General features: G+C 34.5%; 1 protein-coding gene across 2 annotated transcripts in view; it reads right to left on the reverse strand.

Moving 5' to 3' along the window:
* The window catches only part of ppp1r16b (protein phosphatase 1, regulatory subunit 16B), a 103,848-nt gene that overhangs the window by 18,459 nt on the left and 63,945 nt on the right, over nucleotides 1-21,444 (reverse strand). For both annotated transcript variants that reach the window (XM_056396175.1, XM_056396184.1), the window contains exons 5-6: nucleotides 19,346-19,449; nucleotides 13,925-14,049 (exon numbers count right to left, since the gene is read on the reverse strand). In XM_056396175.1, the coding sequence (XP_056252150.1) occupies nucleotides 13,925-14,049; nucleotides 19,346-19,449 (229 nt within the window). The remainder of the gene's footprint in view (nucleotides 1-13,924; nucleotides 14,050-19,345; nucleotides 19,450-21,444) is intronic.

The raw sequence follows: 21,444 nt of genomic DNA on the forward strand, positions 1-21,444 counted from the left end.
GTATAGTAAGGCATGAAAAGTCATAAAAAAACGTCATAGTATAGTAAGGCATGAAAAGTCATAGTATAGTAAGGCATAAAAAGTCCTAAAAACGACATAGTATAGTAAGGCATAAAAAGTCATAATATAGTAAGGCATAAAAAGTCTTAAAAATGACATAGTATAGTAAGGTATAAAAAAGTCATAAAAACGACATAGTATAGTAAGGCATAAAAAGGTCATAGTATAGTAAGGCATGAGAAGTCATAGTATAGTAAGGCATGAAAGAGTCATAGTATAGTAATGCATAAAAAGTCAGAAAGACGTCATAGTATAGTAAGGCATAAAAAGTCTTAAAAATGACATAGTATAGTAAGGTATAAAAAAGTCATAAAAACGACATAGTATAGTAAGGCATAAAAAGTCATAGTATAGTAAGGCATGAAAAGTCGAAGTATAGTAAGGCATAAAAAGTCATAAAAACGACATAGTATAGTAAGGCATGAAAAGTCATAGTATAGTAAGGTATAAAAAAGTCATGTTATATTAAGGCATAAAAAGTCATAAAAACGACATAGTATAGTAAGGCATAAAAAGGTCATAGTATTGTAAGGCATCAGAAGTCATAGTATAGTAAGGCATAAAAGAGTCATAGTATATTAAGGCATAAAAAGTCAGAAGGACGTCATAATATAGTAAGGCATGAAAAGTCATAGTATAGTAAGTCTTAAAAGTCATAGTATAGTAAGGCATGAAAAGTCATAGTATAGTAAGGCATGAAAAGTCATGAAAACGTCATAGTACAGTAAGGCATAAAAAGTCATAGAAATGACATAGTATAGTAAGGCATGAAAAGTCATAGTATAGTAAGACATAAAAAGTCATAGTATAGTAAGGCATAAAAAGTCATAAAAATGTCATAAGGAATAAAAAGTCATAGTATAGTAAGGAATAAAAAGTCATAAAAATGTCATAGTATAGTAAGGCATAAAAAGTCATAGTATAGTAAGGCATGAAAAGTCATGAAAACGTCATAGTACAGTAAGGCATAAAAAGTCATAAAAACGACATAGTATAGTGAGGCATAAAAAGTCATAAAAACGACATAGTATAGTAAGGTATAAAAAAGTCATATTATATTAAGGCATAAAAAGTCATAAAAACGACATAGTATCGTAAGGCATAAAAAGGTCATAGTATTGTAAGGCATCAGAAGTCATAGTATAGTAAGGCATAAAAGAGTCATAGTATAGTAGGGCATAAAAAGTCAGAAAGACGTCATAGTATAGTAAGGCATGAAGTCATAGTATAGTAAGTCTTAAAAGTCATAGTATAGTAAGGCATAAAAAGTCATAGTATAGTAAGTCATAAAAAGTCATAAAAACGACATAGTATAGTAAGGCATGAAAAGTCATGAAAACGTCATAGTACATTAAGGCATAAAAAGTCATAAAAACGACATAATATAGTAAGGCATAAAAGAGTCATAGTATAGTAATGCATAAAAAGTCAGAAAGACGTCATAGTATAGTAAGGCATGAAGTCATAGTATAGTAAGGCATAAAAAGTCTTAAAAATGACATAGTATAGTAAGGTATAAAAAAGTCATAAAAACGACATAGTATAGTAAGGCATAAAAAGTCACAGTATAGTAAGGCATAAAAAGTCATAAAAACAACATAGTATAGTAAGGCATAAAAAGTCATAAAAATGTCATAGCATAGTAAGGCATAAAAAGTCATGAAAACGTCATAGTACAGTAAGGCATAAAAGGTCATAAAAACGACATAGTATAGTAAGGCATGAAAAGTCATAGTATAGTAAGGCATAAAAAGCCATAAAAACGACATAGTATAGTAAGGCATAAAAAGTCATAAAAACGACATAGTATAGTAAGGCATGAAAAGTCATAGTATAGTAAGACATAAAAAGTCATAAAAACGACATAGTATAGTGAGGCATAAAAAGTCATAAAAACGACATAGTATAGTAAGGTATAAAAAAGTCATATTATATTAAGGCATAAAAAGTCATAAAAACGACATAGTATCGTAAGGCATAAAAAGGTCATAGTATTGTAAGGCATCAGAAGTCATAGTATAGTAAGGCATAAAAGAGTCATAGTATAGTAGGGCATAAAAAGTCAGAAAGACGTCATAGTATAGTAAGGCATGAAGTCATAGTATAGTAAGTCTTAAAAGTCATAGTATAGTAAGGCATAAAAAGTCATAGTATAGTAAGGCATAAAAAGTCATAGTATAGTAAGTCATAAAAAGTCATAAAAACGACATAATATAGTAAGGCATAAAAAGTCATAAAAATGTCATAGTATAGTAAGGCATGAAAAGTCATGAAAACGTCATAGTACATTAAGGCATAAAAAGTCATAAAAACGACATAGTATAGTAAGGCATAAAAGAGTCATAGTATAGTAATGCATAAAAAGTCAGAAAGACGTCATAGTATAGTAAGGCATGAAGTCATAAAAACGACATAGTATAGTAAGGCATAAAAGAGTCATAGTATAGTAATGCATAAAAAGTCAGAAAGACGTCATAGTATAGTAAGGCATGAAGTCATAGTATAGTAAGGCATAAAAAGTCTTAAAAATGACATAGTATAGTAAGGTATAAAAAAGTCATAAAAACGACATAGTATCGTAAGGCATAAAAAGTCATAAAAACGACATAGTATAGTAAGGCATAAAAAGTCATAAAAATGTCATAGCATAGTAAGTCATGAAAACGTCATAGTACAGTAAGGCATAAAAAGTCATAAAAACGACATAGTATAGTAAGGCATGAAAAGTCATAGTATAGTAAGGTATAAAAAAGTCATGTTATATTAAGGCATTAAAAGTCATAAAAACGACATAGTATAGTAAGGTATAAAGAAGTCATATTATATTAAGGCATAAAAAGTCATAAAAACGACATAGTATCGTAAGGCATAAAAAGGTCATAGTATTGTAAGGCATCAGACGTCATAGTATAGTAAGGCATAAAAGAGTCATAGTATAGTAGGGCATAAAAAGTCAGAAAGACGTCATAGTATAGTAAGGCATGAAGTCATAGTATAGTAAGTCTTAAAAGTCATAGTATAGTAAGGCATAAAAAGTCTTAAAAATGACATAGTATAGTAAGGTATAAAAACGACATAGTATAGTAAGGCATAAAAAGTCATAAAAACGACATAGTATAGTAAGGCATAAAAAGTCATAAAAATGTCATAGCATAGTAAGTCATGAAAACGACATAGTATAGTAAGGCATAAAAAGTCATAAAAACGACATAGTATAGTAAGGCATAAAAGAGTCATAGTATAGTAATGCATAAAAAGTCAGAAAGACGTCATAGTATAGTAAGGCATGAAGTCATAGTATAGTAAGGCATAAAAAGTCTTAAAAATGACATAGTATAGTAAGGTATAAAAAAGTCATAAAAACGACATAGTATCGTAAGGCATAAAAAGTCATAAAAACGACATAGTATAGTAAGGCATAAAAAGTCATAAAAATGTCATAGCATAGTAAGTCATGAAAACGTCATAGTACAGTAAGGCATAAAAAGTCATAAAAACGACATAGTATAGTAAGGCATGAAAAGTCATAGTATAGTAAGGTATAAAAAAGTCATGTTATACTAAGGCATAAAAAGTCATAAAAACGACATAGTATAGTAAGGTATAAAGAAGTCATATTATATTAAGGCATAAAAAGTCATAAAAACGACATAGTATCGTAAGGCATAAAAAGGTCATAGTATTGTAAGGCATCAGAAGTCATAGTATAGTAAGGCATAAAAGAGTCATAGTATAGTAGGGCATAAAAAGTCAGAAAGACGTCATAGTATAGTAAGGCATGAAGTCATAGTATAGTAAGGCATAAAAAGTCTTAAAAATGACATAGTATAGTAAGGTATAAAAAAGTCATAAAAACGACATAGTATCGTAAGGCATAAAAAGTCATAAAAACGACATAGTATAGTAAGGCATAAAAAGTCATACAAATGTCATAGCATAGTAAGTCATGAAAACGTCATAGTACAGTAAGGCATAAAAAGTCATAAAAACGACATAGTATAGTAAGGCATGAAAAGTCATAGTATAGTAAGGTATAAAAAAGTCATGTTATATTAAGGCATTAAAAGTCATAAAAACGACATAGTATAGTAAGGTATAAAGAAGTCATATTATATTAAGGCATAAAAAGTCATAAAAACGACATAGTATAGTAAGGCATGAAAAGTCATAGTATAGTAAGGCATAAAAGAGTCATAGTATAGTAAGGTATAAAAAGTCATAGTATAGTAAGGCATAAAAAGTCATAAAAACGACATAGTATAGTAAGGCATAAAAAGTCATAGTATAGTAAGGCATAAAAAGTCATAGTATAGTAAGGCATAAAAAGTCATAAAAATGTCATAGTATAGTAAGGTATAAAAAAGTCATAAAAACGACATAGTATAGTAGGCATAAAAAGTCATAGTATAGTAAGGTATAAAAACGACATAGTATAGTAAGGCATAAAAAGTCATAAAAATGTCATAGCATAGTAAGTCATAAAAACGACATAGTATAGTAAGGTATAAAAAAGTCATAAAAAGTCATAAAAACGACATAGTATAGTAAGGCATAAAAGAGTCATAGTATAGTAATGCATAAAAAGTCATAAAAAGTCATAAAAACGACATAGTATAGTAAGTCATTAAAAGTCATAGTATAGTAAGGCATAAAAAGTCTTAAAAATGACATAGTATAGTAAGGCATAAAAAGTCATAAAAACGACATAGTATAGTAAGGCATAAAAAGTCATAAAAACGACATAGTATAGTAAGGCATAAAAAGTCATAAAAATGTCATAGCATAGTAAGTCATGAAAACGTCATAGTATAGTAAGGCATAAAAAGTCATAAAAACGACATAGTATAGTAAGGCATAAAAGAGTCATAGTATAGTAATGCATAAAAAGTCAGAAAGACGTCATAGTATAGTAAGGCATGAAGTCATAGTATAGTAAGGCATAAAAAGTCTTAAAAATGACATAGTATAGTAAGGTATAAAAAAGTCATAAAAACGACATAGTATAGTAAGGCATAAAAAGTCATAAAAACGACATAGTATAGTAAGGCATAAAAAGTCATAAAAATGTCATAGCATAGTAAGTCATGAAAACGTCATAGTACAGTAAGGCATAAAAAGTCATAAAAACGACATAGTATAGTAAGGCATGAAAAGTCATAGTATAGTAAGGTATAAAAAAGTCATGTTATACTAAGGCATAAAAAGTCATAAAAACGACATAGTATAGTAAGGTATAAAGAAGTCATATTATATTAAGGCATAAAAAGTCATAAAAACGACATAGTATCGTAAGGCATAAAAAGGTCATAGTATTGTAAGGCATCAGAAGTCATAGTATAGTAAGGCATAAAAGAGTCATAGTATAGTAGGGCATAAAAAGTCAGAAAGACGTCATAGTATAGTAAGGCATGAAGTCATAGTATAGTAAGTCTTAAAAGTCATAGTATAGTAAGGCATAAAAAGTCATAGTATAGTAAGGCATAAAAAGTCATAGTATAGTAAGGCATAAAAAGTCATAAAAATGTCATAGTATAGTAAGGCATGAAAAGTCATGAAAACGTCAGTACATTAAGGCCTAAAAAGTCATAAAAAAGACAGAGTATAGTAAGGCATGAAAAGTCATTAAAATGACATAGTATAATAAGGCATGAAAAGTCACAAAAACGACATAGTAGAGTAAGGCATAAAACGTCATAGTATAGTAAGGCATAAAAAGTCAGAAAAACGTCATAGTATAGTAAGGCATAAAAAGTCATAAAAACGAGATAGTATAGCAAGGCATGAAAAGTCATCGTATAGTAAGGCATAAAAAGTCCTAAAAACGACATAGTATAGTAAGGCATAAAAAATCATAGTATAGTAAGGCATAAAAAGTCATAAAAACGACATAGTATAGTAAGGCATAAAAAGGTCATAGTATAGTAAGCCATGAGAAGTCATAGTATAGTAAGGCATGAAATGTCATAGTATAGTAAGGCATGAAAAGTCATGAAAACGTCATAGTATAGTAAGGCATAAAAAGTCATAAAAACGACATAGTATAGTAAGGCATGAAAAGTCATAGTATAGTAAGGCATAAAAAGCCATAAAAACGACATAGTATAGTAAGGCATAAAAAGTCATAAAAATGTCATAGTATAGTAAGGCATGAAAAGTCACAAAAACGACAAAGTATAGTAAGGCATAAAAAGTCATAAAAACGACATAGTATAGTAAGGCATAAAAAGGTCATAGTATAGTAAGCCATGAGAAGTCATAGTATAGTAAGGCATGAAATGTCATAGTATAGTAAGACATGAAAGGTCATGAAAACGTCATAGTATAGTAAGGCATAAAAAGTCATAAAAACGACATAGTATAGTAAGGCATGAAAAGTCATAGTATAGTAAGGCATAAAAAGCCATAAAAACGACATAGTATAGTAAGGCATAAAAAGTCATAAAAATGTCATAGTATAGTAAGGCATGAAAAGTCATGAAAACGTCATAGTACATTAAGGCATAAAAAGTCATAAACACGACATAGTATAGTAAGGCATGAAAAGTCAAAGTATAGCAAGGCATAAAAAGTCATAAAAGCGACATAGTATAGTAAGGCATAAAAATTCATTAAAATGACATAGTATAATAAGGCATGAAAAGTCAGAAAAACGACATAGTAGAGTAAGGCATAAAACGTCATAGTATAGTAAGGCATGAAAAGTCAGAAAAACGTCATAGTATAGTAAGGCATAAAAAGTCATAAAAACGACATAGTATAGTAAGGCATAAAAAATCATAGTATAGTAAGGCATAAAAAGTCATAAAAACGACATAGTATAGTAAGGCATAAAAAGGTCATAGTATAGTAAGCCATGAGAAGTCATAGTATAGCAAGTCATGAAATGTCATAGTATAGTAAGGCATAAAAAGTCATAAAAACGTCATAGTATAGTAAGGCATAAAAAGTCATAAAAACGACATAGTATAGTAAGGCATGAAAAGTCTTAAAAATGACATAGTATAGTAAGGTATAAAAAAGTCATAAAAACGACATAGTATAGTAAGGCATAAAAAGTCATAAAAACGACATAGTATAGTAAGGCATAAAAAGTCATAAAAATGTCATAGCATAGTAAGTCATGAAAACGTCATAGTACAGTAAGGCATAAAAAGTCATAAAAACGACATAGTATAGTAAGGCATGAAAAGTCATAGTATAGTAAGGTATAAAAAAGTCATGTTATACTAAGGCATAAAAAGTCATAAAAACGACATAGTATAGTAAGGTATAAAGAAGTCATATTATATTAAGGCATAAAAAGTCATAAAAACGACATAGTATCGTAAGGCATAAAAAGGTCATAGTATTGTAAGGCATCAGAAGTCATAGTATAGTAAGGCATAAAAGAGTCATAGTATAGTAGGGCATAAAAAGTCAGAAAGACGTCATAGTATAGTAAGGCATGAAGTCATAGTATAGTAAGTCTTAAAAGTCATAGTATAGTAAGGCATAAAAAGTCATAGTATAGTAAGGCATAAAAAGTCATAAAAATGTCATAGTATAGTAAGGCATGAAAAGTCATGAAAACGTCAGTACATTAAGGCATAAAAAGTCATAAAAAAGACAGAGTATAGTAAGGCATGAAAAGTCATTAAAATGACATAGTATAATAAGGCATGAAAAGTCACAAAAACGACATAGTAGAGTAAGGCATAAAACGTCATAGTATAGTAAGGCATAAAAAGTCAGAAAAACGTCATAGTATAGTAAGGCATAAAAAGTCATAAAAACGAGATAGTATAGCAAGGCATGAAAAGTCATCGTATAGTAAGGCATAAAAAGTCCTAAAAACGACATAGTATAGTAAGGCATAAAAAATCATAGTATAGTAAGGCATAAAAAGTCATAAAAACGACATAGTATAGTAAGGCATAAAAAGGTCATAGTATAGTAAGCCATGAGAAGTCATAGTATAGTAAGGCATGAAATGTCATAGTATAGTAAGGCATGAAAAGTCATGAAAACGTCATAGTATAGTAAGGCATAAAAAGTCATAAAAACGACATAGTATAGTAAGGCATGAAAAGTCATGAAAACGTCATAGTATAGTAAGGCATAAAAAGTCATAAAAACGACATAGTATAGTAAGGCATGAAAAGTCATAGTACAGTAAGGCATAAAAAGCCATAAAAACGACATAGTATAGTAAGGCATAAAAAGTCATAAAAATGTCATAGTATAGTAAGGCATGAAAAGTCATGAAAACGTCATAGTACATTAAGGCATAAAAAGTCATAAACACGACATAGTATAGTAAGGCATGAAAAGTCAAAGTATAGCAAGGCATAAAAAGTCATAAAAGCGACATAGTATAGTAAGGCATAAAAATTCATTAAAATGACATAGTATAATAAGGCATGAAAAGTCAGAAAAACGACATAGTAGAGTAAGGCATAAAACGTCATAGTATAGTAAGGCATAAAAAGTCAGAAAAACGTCATAGTATAGTAAGGCATAAAAAGTCATAAAAACGACATAGTATAGTAAGGCATAAAAAATCATAGTATAGTAAGGCATAAAAAGTCATAAAAACGACATAGTATAGTAAGGCATAAAAAGGTCATAGTATAGTAAGCCATGAAAAGTCATAGTATAGCAAGGCATGAAATGTCATAGTATAGTAAGGCATGAAAAGTCATGAAAACGTCATAGTATAGTAAGGCATAAAAAGTCATAAAAACGACATAGTATAGTAAGGCATGAAAAGTCATAGTATAGTAAGGCATAAAAAGCCATAAAAACGACATAGTATAGTAAAGCATAAAAAGTCATAAAAACGACAGTATAGTAAGGCATAAAAACTCAAAAATGAAATAGTATAGTAAGGCATGAAAAGTCATAGTATAGTAAGGCATAAAAAGGCATAAAAAGTAAAAAAAACGACATAGTATAGTAAGGCATAAAAAGTCATAATATAGTAAGGCATAAAAAGTCATAAAAACGTCATAGTATAGTAAGGCATGAAAAGTCATAGTATAGTAAGGCATTAAAAAGACATAATATAGTAAGGCATGAAAAGGTCATAGTATAGTAAAGCATGAAAAGTCATAGTATAGAAAGGCATAAAAAGTCATAAAAACGACATAGTATAGTAAGGCATAAAAAGTCATAAAAACGTCATAGTAAAGTAAGGCATGAAAAGTCATAGTATAGTAAGGCATAAAAAGTCATAAAAACGACATAGTATAGTAAGGCATGAAAAGTCATAGTATAGTAAGGCATAAAAAGTCATAAAAACGTCATAGTACAGTAAGGCATAAAAAATCATAAAAACGACATAATATAGTAAGGCATAAAAAGGTCATAGTATAGTAAAGCATGAAAAGTCATAGTATAGAAAGGCATAAAAAGTCATAAAAACGACATAGTATAGTAAGGCATAAAAAGTCATAAAAACGTCATAGTAAAGTAAGGCATGAAAAGTCATAGTATAGTAAGGCATAAAAAGTCATAAAAACGACATAGTATAGTAAGGCATGAAAAGTCATAGTATAGTAAGGCATAAAAAGTCATAAAAACGTCATAGTATAGTAAGGCATAAAAAGTCATAATATAGTAGGGCATGAAAAGTCATAAAAACGTCATAGTATAGTAAGGCATGAAAAGTCATAGTATAGTAAGGCATAAAAAGTAAGAAAACGACATAGTATAGTAAGGCGTAAAAAGTCATAATATAGTAGGGCATGAAAAGTCATAAAAACGTCATAGTATAGTAAGGCATAAAAAGTCAGAAAGACATCATAGTATAGTTAGGCATGAAGTCATAGTATAGTAAATCTTAAAAGTCATAGTATAGTAAGGCATAAAAAGTCATGAAAACGACATAGTATAGTAAGGCATGAAAAGTCATAGTATAGTAAGGCTTAAAAAGTCATAAAAATGACAGTATGGTAAGGCATGAAAAGTCATAAAAAAGACAAAGTATAGTAAGGCATAAAAAGTCACAAAAACGACAAAGTATAGTAAGGCATAAAAAGTCATGAAAACGACATAGTATAGTAAGGCATGAAAAGTCATAGTATAGTAAGGCTTAAAAAGTCATAAAAATGACAGTATGGTAAGGCATGAAAAGTCATAAAAAAGACAAAGTATAGTAAGGCATAAAAAGTCACAAAAACGACAAAGTATAGTAAGGCATAAAAAGTCATAAAAACGACATAGCATAGTAAGGCATAAAAAGTCATAGTATAGTAAGGCATAAAAAGTCATAAAAATGACAGTATAGTAAGGCATGAAAAGTCATAGTATAGTGAGGCATAAAAAGTCATAAAAACTACATAGTATAGTAAGGCATGAAGTCATAGTATAGTAAGTTTTAAAAGTCAGTATAGTAAGGCATAAAAAGTCATAAATACGACATAGTGTAGTAAGGCATAAAAAGTCATAAAAACGTCATAGTATAGTAAGGCATAAAACATCATAGTATAGTAAGGCATAAAAAGTCAGAAAACGTCATAGTATAGTAAGGCATGAAATCATAGTATTGTAAGTCTTAAAAGTCATTGTATAGTAAGGCATGAAAAGTCATAAATACGACATAGTATAGTAAGGCATGAAAAGTCATAGTATAGTAGGTTAATTGGCAATAGTAGAAGGATAGTTAATATTTCTCTATACCCTTTGGTATATATATATATATATATATATACACACACACACACACACACACACACACACACAACACACACACACACACACTTATAAACATCTCCTGGGACATTTCAATCACTCTTGGGGGCCCCCTTGTGGCCACGGGGGCCCTAAGCACCTCCTTAGTTTACTTGGGGCAGCCTGGATGCTGGGCTAGGATCCAGCTGTGAAAAGTATAGAGGACGAATAAATAATAAATAATAATAATCGCATTCGTTTGCAACTGACCATCATATGTGTGTGCGTGTCTGTCTGTGTGTGTGTGTGTGTGCGTGCGCAAGCGTGTATGTAATGATATACACGTTTTATAACGGATGACGATGGATGGCTTTTGTGTTTTCAGTGCTTTATGCTGCATTTCCTGTTTAATTTTCAATGCATTATGCAAAGCACTCTTCCTGACAAGCTTACTATTAAAGCTTATTTTCAAAAACCTTGCCAAAAAATGTTCATTAAAATGAAATTAATGTAAGAACTGGGACAACAGACTTAGGTTTTGTACCAATTTTTTTTTTTTTTTTTTTTTAACGTAGGGGAAGGTGATCTGTTACATGTTATTTTTATGTTCCAGGTTTTACTTTGTGTTAGACATAATTTGATCATTTGGTGAGTGCCTTGTGTATTTTTGACAGATTTGTTAATAGTGAGAGTTTGTCACACTGATATGCTTAAGATTACTTTCACTTTCCTCTTGTTTTGTGTTTTCTTTTTTCATTTGTTTGCATCAATTAAAATAAAATAAACTTTCACTTTACAAAAATAAACTGTTTCTCCTCTCAGTTTGATCAACTGACGCAGATTGAAATCATTGTTCCTGCGCATCAAAATAAGGACACAAATGCATTCCACTGGAAAACAAAAGATTAACCTTACATAACTTCCGACCAGTTCCAGGTCTCTTCCTCTTGTCTTTGCCAGCGATTTTAATAAGGCATGCTCTAGTTTGCTTCATCATGCTCGAATGAAGATTAACAGGACACATAAAGCAGGGGTACAAGCAGCTCAATCAGACAATCTGTGGTAAGACTTTAAAGCTTAACAGGGTTATTTTGGGCTACTACCATGTAATGTCCCCTAGCTATTTTCACCCAGTGATCTGTCACTGTGTTTCCCCAGCGTAGCTAAATCCCTGATACATAATAAAGACTTCATTAAGGCATCTGACATTCTACGCTCCGCTCAGGAAATTATACGCTTAAGATTTTTTGTGCCCTACTTGACTTCTTAATGCATCAATGCTCTCTGCACTTCTGAAGGAAACAAACTTGGTGACTACTTTACTTGGTGCACCTCCCCATTAATAAACAACTTACTTATTTCCACACAGAGGAATGTGGCTGTGAGTCAGTAAATGCCCCTGTCTTTGTTTTCATTTTCATGCACACTTCTGTCCTCTCTAATATATTTGACACAACATGTAAAAATGAAAGCATAATTCAAACAGAACAGGACATGCTGGCTGCATTAATATTTAAGAACTTTGCTTGACAATTAGTCATGTATTAGACCCTGACTAGGCCCATGGAAAGGCCCCAAGAGTGTAGTGATGGGAGGTTCAAGTGTTAAATTGCTTCGAAATACATCAGGTTGGACCTCTTAAATGGCTCTTGCGTACTTTTACTTGTATGTAGCACATTCATTTGTTTTTGTCTCCATTTTGTACCCAGAGCTGCAGCCATAACACCCTTCTCTGCCAAGTAAGCAGGGGAAGGCAAGGCTGTGGTTATTTCCCTGAAACAGTATGCACCAGTGCAGACTGACTAGTGTCAGTCTGAATCGTCTAAGTAGAAAGCACTGCAAAAAGATGTATTGTAGTAGTACTGCTAGCTGAACCAATGCAGAGAAATGAACAGCTATGTACCTTAACAGTGTGCACAACATACAGTCCATGTTAAACCATAAGAATGTTTCTGAGAACTGTTTTTTTTCCCATACTTACCTGTAAACCTACAGCAACTGTATTTCATGAATTTGTTTGGTCGGAATGCAGCTCACTTCTGCTAGGCTTCTGCTGGGTATTTCTCATTATAATTCAGATACAGTATCTTCTTTTTTTCATATATATTTGTTAATTCATGAGTCACCATGTTAGAAGCTTTTATCTTATGTTTCAAATTTAATCATTTCTTCTCTACACACTTCGGTTTTTCTGTAATTGCAAGCTTTTTGCTCATTTATTAGACTCATGGGAGATTGTGTTTCATTTCAGATAGCTGTGACTGTCTCACTCAACAGCTGTGATAGCACTAATTTGGATTGGTTTATGCATTCCACAGTGAAATTTAGCTTTTATGATTGGTGGTCACTTCTCATATAATGCATTATTATTTTTCCTTATGGCATACATATTTATCATTACAAGTTTATTCTAATTTATCGCTACAGCATGTTTTTTTATGACTGCAGGTGTATTCGGTGTTCACGAACAGATCAGGTTTATATCTGCAGAGCATTTGAAAATCATACAGCTGATTTGCCTTCAAGAAGATTATAATGAGTTTCTAAATGCCTGATTAGCTTTGAAGGTATTATAGCCTCATGAGCCAGTGTTGCAGAGCACTTAATCTTTAAAAAGTGAATCTATAATAAAGATGGTCCTCTGAATATTTACACACCATTTCCTTTTTTTTAACTGTGTGAAGAAGCCTGATCATCTGACAAGAGTTACATGTGTCTCTGCAACAATTTCTCAGACATCACACCTGTAACAGCTTACAGGCTTTTAGTGGCATAATTTTCTGGTTTGAGGAAGTCACAGAGACTTGTTTCTCGAGTGTTAAGTAATATTGTCACTGCTAGGCTTTTGCTTGGTTAGAACGATCGTGGCAGGAAAGTGTTAAGTTCAGATCAAATTTCATGCAAGCCCATTAATTATGATTCATTTGAAAATGGTAAAAGAGATACAAACACAGAGGTAAGAAAGTCAGACCTAGTTTGTATGTCCTGTTGTAAAGTACTGGTTTATTAATTCATATGACATCATTATAAGATTATTAATACTGAAGAATTTTGTGTAAGCAGCATGTTACTGTTGTTGCTACTGGAGGTGGCCCTAGTTTGAACTGCAGTTTTCTACACAGGGACACCATATAGCCTAAATCTGAGGGCTCGTGTGCTGCCCACAACTCTGAGTTGGTTCAAACACAAACACACGGAGAGAACAGTCTCTTACCAGTGTGGCTCCCTGAGAGTCCTGCTGGTTGACCTCCTCTCCCTGTCTCAGCAGTTCCTGAATGTCTCCCAGCATCCTCCTCTCCGTTGACGCTCGTGTCTCATTGATCATCTCCTGGGTGATGCCTGTCAATCACACACGCAGGAAAGAGAGTGTTCATCACAAGGGATATTAATTTCCTGACAGCCTTAATATATGACCGCTGCATGCTGACAGGGGCAGTTTAAATCTGAGGCACATGGGGGGTGGAGCAGCAACTCAGGTGGGATAGAGTGGGGACATAACGCTTTAAAAGTGAAAGCTTTTTTCTAGATTTTAAAGTAGACTGGACGTTTTCATGAGACAGCAGCAGACACTGTTTTTTTGTCACATCACAGTGGTCTATAATGGGCACAGTGAGAGCCAAACTTAAAGGTGAGCAATTTATAGCATTCTGAATAAAATAAAGAATTTAAATAATGTTAATGGTTATAACAAACAGATTAAGTTTCACATGATTACTTTCTGACAAATGGGTACACCATTTTTAAGATCAACACAGAGCTGCTGTGTACAGCATTCATATTTTGATTTTAAATATTTGAAAGAAATGAAATTTTCTCTGGGTGACAAACAGTAGTTTTCTTTCATGCTGGCCTCCCTTTCATCTTTTGGCAAAGTTCTGTGGTGCTTGGCCCAGTTGAGGCTCTGGTGATTCTGGCTGTCACAACCACTCTAAATTTTTCTGTTAATCCATCGCTCTGCTGCCAGGTAGGACTCAATACTGTGACCGCCACACTTCGGGGAAAAACTTATCCTTCCACGGCTCAGCAGTGATGTACTGTACTGTCCAGCAAATTTAAATTACTGTCCGATTAACAATAATGAAAACAGCCTCTCAGTCAGAACTCTTATATTCTTGCAACGTGGGACTAAATGTGAGTTATTTGAAGGATGAATAAGGCCCATGAGGTCTAAAGCTACAATAAATTAGTTTAAGTGTTGTGGATGCAAATAAGATTACATTCCTTTGTGAGAAAACATGAGAAAAAAAACATTTTTATTTATTTCTCCGGAGGAGAAGGTTAATGATCCTTTAAATGAAAGCAGCTGGAAATTTCAAAGTTGGAAAAGTCACACGAGTTGGTAATTTAGGTTCTTTTATGTTATTTAGGGATTTTTGTCGAGCATGGAAAACAATCCCCTGAGATTTAATTTGAAATAAAAAGTAGAAGTAGTCAGGCATCACCTAATTGTGCATATTTTACTATCAGTATTTGAGCTCTATGACCTTTATTAATCTTGTCTTAAATCTATCTATCCATCTATCAAACACTCTAGCCTCCAACCTGCCATTTTAAAGTTAAATACCTGCTTCACAGTCCCCACACTCGTTTCAGCAGCACACTGACATGTGATGGCCAGTCATCGTGATAGAGGTGCTAAAAAATGGCGAAGGGGGAAAGTGGTATTTCTCTCTGAATTCACAATCAGAATCACAGCCGGAGGGTATTTAAAGGCGCAGGAAACGGCGCGATGATGGTCCCCTTTGTCGACGTAAATGAAATGCACCCTTCCAGGTATAATTTTCTTCTATTTTCTGTCGTTTGTTCCTGCAAGAATCAGTCTCACCAGCCTTGTTTCTGTCATATTTTGTAGTGATGCCCAACACAACACCCCAAAGGATTTAAAAAGGTAAATACAACAAACATTCCTCATTGTCACACTGCAACAAATGTAGCAAACAGAAAAACTGTCCATATCTTGTCACATAAATAACCAGACAAGAGCAATTTGATCCTGGGATCTCATCAGGAACAAAGATGGGTTTGTGGAACAGAACTAGCACCTAATTCCTCACAAACTGTGACCAGCTTTTTCTGAGCTAAACTTCAAGTGTAGCTGTGTCCTGCAATGGCAAATGATTTAAGACTGAATCGCTGACAGATTTGTTATCACCTGTGATGGCCTATCATAGTCAGTGGTGCTATTTAGCACTCACTCATCCCACATTAGCTCCGTGTAGGTTTACTTCCCTTTTCACCAAGGACTGTAGTTCCAGGAAGGGTAGTGAGCAGTAAACCTAAATTGGACTACAACCAATCATTATTTTCAGTATTTAAATGGTGTGTTGATTTTTCTTGCTGTGGTCTTTCAGTCTATAAAATGTCAGACAACTGGGGGAAAATATCCATCACAGTTTCCTGCAAATCTCTGTAAATGTTTTGTTTAGCTTCACCAACAGACCAACTTCTAGATATTCAATTTAAAATGATATAAAGCAGATTAAAGCCTGTGGTCTGTGGATAAAATCTTATCGTAATCGTATTTTTGTGCTTTATTGAGCAAGTTTAAATTTGTTTTAAACTGATTGGTCACACAAGATCTGCAGACAAATTAGATAATGTTGCTTCCCAGAGCCCAAGGTGTCGTCTCCAAATGCATTGCTCTGCCTGACCACTAGTTCTAGATATAAAGATAGTGGACTGTTGAGTTCAATACACATATTGAACTGAGTGATGTGAAAAAGAGAAAAGCAATGTTGCTGAACAAATTACTTGAACAACAAATCGATTATCAAAATCAACAAATAATTTCAGCACTGAAACCTTTAAAATAATCCTTCAGAAATGCTATTTTTCATCCCTCCATTAGTCTTCAATTTTCAACAAAATTTCATCAACTGTGTCAGTTGTGCAGCCAATGGATTTGACTTTGTCTACATTCCCAACTCTCTTTCACCAGTTTAATTCCTGGTAGACATTTTCGCCTTATCGCTGCGGCTCATCACGGATGAACTGGGCTCTACAGGGGAGGATCAAGGAGGAGTCAGATCAGTCAATGCTACATATCAACTGCTGTGAAAGTGTGTGTGTGTGTGTGTGTGTATGCGTGTGTGTGTGTGTGTGTGTGTGTGTGTGTGTGTGTGTGTGTGTGTGTGTGTGTGTGTGTATGTGTGAGAGTGAGAGAGAGAGAGAGAGAGAGAGAGAGAGAGAGCCCATGTGCCCATCCCTGTGGAGAAGTCTTATCCAGCAGTACAGTGCTGAGAACATTATGGGAGCAATTAGCAGTGCCGCTCTCCCTTTGATCGGCTTAATAATCATTCTTCTCACCTAGTGTACCGCTATCTGTATTCTGCGGCTGGAGAGATCCTATTGTAAGCTGAGAACCTCATTTTCGAGTGTCTGTTTTCTCTCTCCAAGCCCCCTCTCTCTCTCTCTCTCTCTCTCTCTCTCTCTCGGTATGTTGGTTTTCAATACTGTCTCACATTCAGGAGTCGACCCACACAATGGCTGTCATGTGTCCTATTTGCACTGCTAAAACTATCAAAATCATTAACCCTGCACTTGTTTACAATACAGTGCTTATCATAACAGGGATTTCCTGACCTTTAATTATCCAGGGAAATATGACTGAGCTCATGTTGCTCTCCAGCACCACCCTGCCTCCTCACAGCCTTCTGCTGTTTACCACAAAGCAGCGCCACTGAAACATTTGGGCTTTAGTGCAATATTGAAGGGCACCTTGACCAAGGAAAATTCCAGCACTTTTCAACCCTCTGTTGTTTGCTGCAACTCCTCTAGCATGAATACATGCTAAATCGACAGCAACCCACAGCCTCACACATGTGGGACTGCCCCCAGTAGAATAGCTCATCTGGGGATACTTTCTGTCTATGAGACGCCAAGACAAGCATCTGAAATACTTTCTGTAAAATTGCCGGAAAGGTTTAGGAGGCTTTTTGCCTTGATATAGTCGTTTTACTGGGGTCAGCATTAACCTCCCGTAAAAGAACAAATTGAAGTTTTCGTGTTTTTTTAAGCATGCTTTCAATCTTTTCATCTGACTGTCAGGAAGCGAATAAGTGTCATGTCCCAAAATTCCTCTTCCTATAAACCAACCACATTGTAGCAGTCAATCTGGACATTCATACCATAATATTTCTTCTAAAATCAAAGCCCTTGCAACCACATATTTTGCTCGCTTGTTGCCAACTATGCACACGCACTCCTGCCTGTAGATGTAACTGCAGACTGGAAAACAAAAACAACACAAGAGCTTATGTTAAGCAGTCTGGTTGTAAATAACGTCACCGCGACTTTCTTTATGTCGGTGTTTGATTGTATCACACAAACAGAAATTTAAACACATCAGAAACAAGTGCGAGTTTCCCCTGCTTCATCACTGATGTGCATCCATGCGTATGCCAGCACTGATCTCCTTGAACGCTTTCTCAGTCATGTCACACAGACAAAGTGAGCCGACTGGGACTGTTTACAGTGACACAGCAGGAATATACAGTACTGCAATCTGCATCCTGCCGGGAGTGAGAGTACTGTGAATATCTCAGAGCTCCCTGAAGTGTCAATCCTTAGACTGTGTGGGACACTGAGTGCTTTCTGAGGTCACAGCCCCACTGCCATCCTTCTCAGCAATCTGTTCCTGTGCCAGAAGCTTCAAACACTTATGTATTGCTGCATAGGTTAAGCAAACTTTACATTGTATATGACAAGAAAAGAAATGTGGGTCAAAAACAAGTATATATCAAATATAATTGTGTGACATTCAACTTTAGCTAAACCCCTCTCCAATCATATCTTACTGTAACTACACACGTCCGTCAAGCTTTTTTCCTTCACATGCTGAAGCAGTGTGGAAGGAGCTCTAGCAAGAGCGATATTCTTACACTTAAAGAGTTTGGAGGATCATTTTTAGTCTTTTCAAAACCAGCAACACATGAGCAAACCGTGTATATCTGATTGTACCTTTTACACTGCAATTAAAAACCTATGATGTTTTTTTATTGACATGTATTCTACGTGGCAGCTTTAGCTTCCGTTTTTTTAGTCCAATATCATGTAAATAGCCGTCAAGTGCATATTTAAACCCTTTCACAGGATTGAAGTTTGAAAACGATTCAGCTAGAAACATTAAAAAGTGCAGACTGTGTTTTCAACCAATTTATGGAGCTAACATTCGCTCAATTAGCTAGCTAGGTAAATCTGCTAGCGACAGTCATTTCAGCCAGCTAGAAATTAGAGGCCAGCTTTTGGCAGCCTGTGCCTGAAATCAAGGACTCATTGTTTCAACAAATTAGTGAGAATTTGAGATGGTAAGTATGACATCATTATCACTGTAAGCTGCACATGTGCCAGAATGAAAACCTTGGACAGGTTGTACTGGCTCGATCTTACACCAGTATGACTCTCAGCTTCACAAAAACATGTTGTACAAGGACTATGAGGGTTAGAAAGCCTAACTGGCTTAATATTGAAGAAGGTAGACACTGTACTGTACTGCACATGGAGAAGTAGCATTATGTCATTTATTCAGTCTTTCTGCTGACATTGTGAGACTGAATTAAGATGCTCATCCAAAAGACTCTGTCCTCGGACCTCAGTGTCTGTGGGTCTGACGTCTCTTCAAGCATTTATACTCTACCTCTGTTGGCCATGGCCGTCTCAATGATGTCCAGTGTTGGGTCGTCTTCACACAGGTCATAGGGCATGTTCCCGTCAGAGTTGACTGCCAGCAGATCTGCACCGCTGTGGGAAACGAGCAGATAAATAATTAAACAAATCTGGCATATTAAATGTTACTAAATGTACAATTTCCGTGGCTAGCTTGAGGACTAGAAGAGGAAAAGTCGTTTCATATATTGTACTTAATTACCATTATCTGTGCTCCAAAGGCACTTTAAAGGGTAAAAGTGACTGACTGGTAAAATCAAATTTGTGACCTTTTTTTATAACATACTGAAACCTGCTGATCTATAATTCATAGTCTTGGACAGGAATGACACAATAAATCTCAGTTAAAGCATTAATTGATGGTGCTAATTAAATTCTTTCAGTCCAGAACAAGTTGACCTGCATTATTCAGCAGTTTTTAATTACTCATTTCACTGTGGATAATGAGTTCAAGTGATATGATGAGTGGTTTGACAAGTTCTGCATGTCAACAGATGTCAGCAGTGTGTCTGTATGTTTTGTATGTGTGTGTTGTGTGTTGTTTCCAGTTACTGCATAAGAGCTGTAATTCAGCCCTGTATGTGCACAGGCAGAAACAATATTAGGCGAGTTCACACACAGTATCTTAACTTGTCTGCATCGGTACACGCCTCTCCATGTGTGTACATGGGTCTTGCTGGTATGCCAGATAATCTTATTAAATCCTCATTAAATATGTTTACAATGAATGAGATTATATGACTCTATACTCAGTCCAAATGTGCAGGTGTGTCATATAAAGAAGACATTTTTGCCTCTGGAAAACCTCAGTCAGTGTTAAAGAATTTTGAATCGCATTTGCATAACTCATGACTAATAAAAACTAAATTTGTTCAAATTGTAAATCATTAAATGTCCTGGGGCTGGAATCACAGCATGATGATATCATCATATCATGTTATTGTTTTGCCAAATTCTGTTATCTAAATTAATGATTCTGTGCAAAGCAAAATTTGAGCCTTGAGCGGGTGGTGGTTCGGCCATTGTTGCATATAACACGGCTTCTGAGCAGCCAGGGCTAGCTGGTTAGCATGCTAACTTCAGTAAAAGAAAAAAAGACTTGATAGAGACAAGAGTAAAGGCTGGTATTGCTTTCCACCACTGGAGACAGCTCTTGGTGAGAAAAGGGATGAAGTTTTATGTTGAACTCACAACATTTCTAGACTAGTAAGTAAACAGTTGTTAATGCAAAAGTTGGCTATGTAGCAATAGTAGAACTTACAAATAGCTCTGTTACAACCTGCAGATGTCTAGGAATAAGGAAAGCATCATATTTCCGATGTAGTCAGGCAAGTACTGCCTTTTACTGCTTAGCGACCAAAAAAACACAGGTTACAAATACAAAATATCATTCAATAATGGAAGAGCTCCTTCACAAAATTATTCAAAGCTTGAATGCCAAATAATCAACAGAAAATGAATCAAATGAGGCAAAGAACAAAGGGGAAGGGCTGCGGGGGGCACCAAATCATGAAACAAACAAAACAAACCACGCTTCCAAACCCAACAATCCCCACTGAATTCCTGCAGCCGAAAATAGCTGAAACAAACGAAATAAAGACCGAACTGCCTATTCTAATTTTACCTGCCAAAAACAAAACACACTATAGCAGCCAACCATAAGAACTAGCATTAAACTAGACAGTTGAATTATCTGCAGGTGTGGTGCCGAAATAAGAAAAATATGAAAATAACAAACAAATTAACCAGATCCCGACATCACTGAACTAATGCCTCAAACGAGTTAACATCAATTTACAGACCAAAAAGACCACACAAGTTAACATTACAACACAAGCACAGAGGCGGAGCGCTCAGATTGAATCACAGCCGCCTCTGACCTTTTCACGAAGCAACTTTTATCAGTTTGAGGACAGGACCAGGCAGGCTTGTGATTGGCGGCTAGGACCAGTGATGCAAAAGGGGAGGGACCAGCCAAAGACAGGGAACACCGGGGCACAGACACAGAGGGGCGGTCCGGAGGCATTGACCAAGGGGGAATCGCTCCGGAGAAGCGGATGACAAGTTGAC

Source organism: Seriola aureovittata, chromosome 2 (genome assembly GCF_021018895.1).
Source record: "Seriola aureovittata isolate HTS-2021-v1 ecotype China chromosome 2, ASM2101889v1, whole genome shotgun sequence".
Lineage (NCBI taxonomy): Eukaryota > Metazoa > Chordata > Actinopteri > Carangiformes > Carangidae > Seriola > Seriola aureovittata.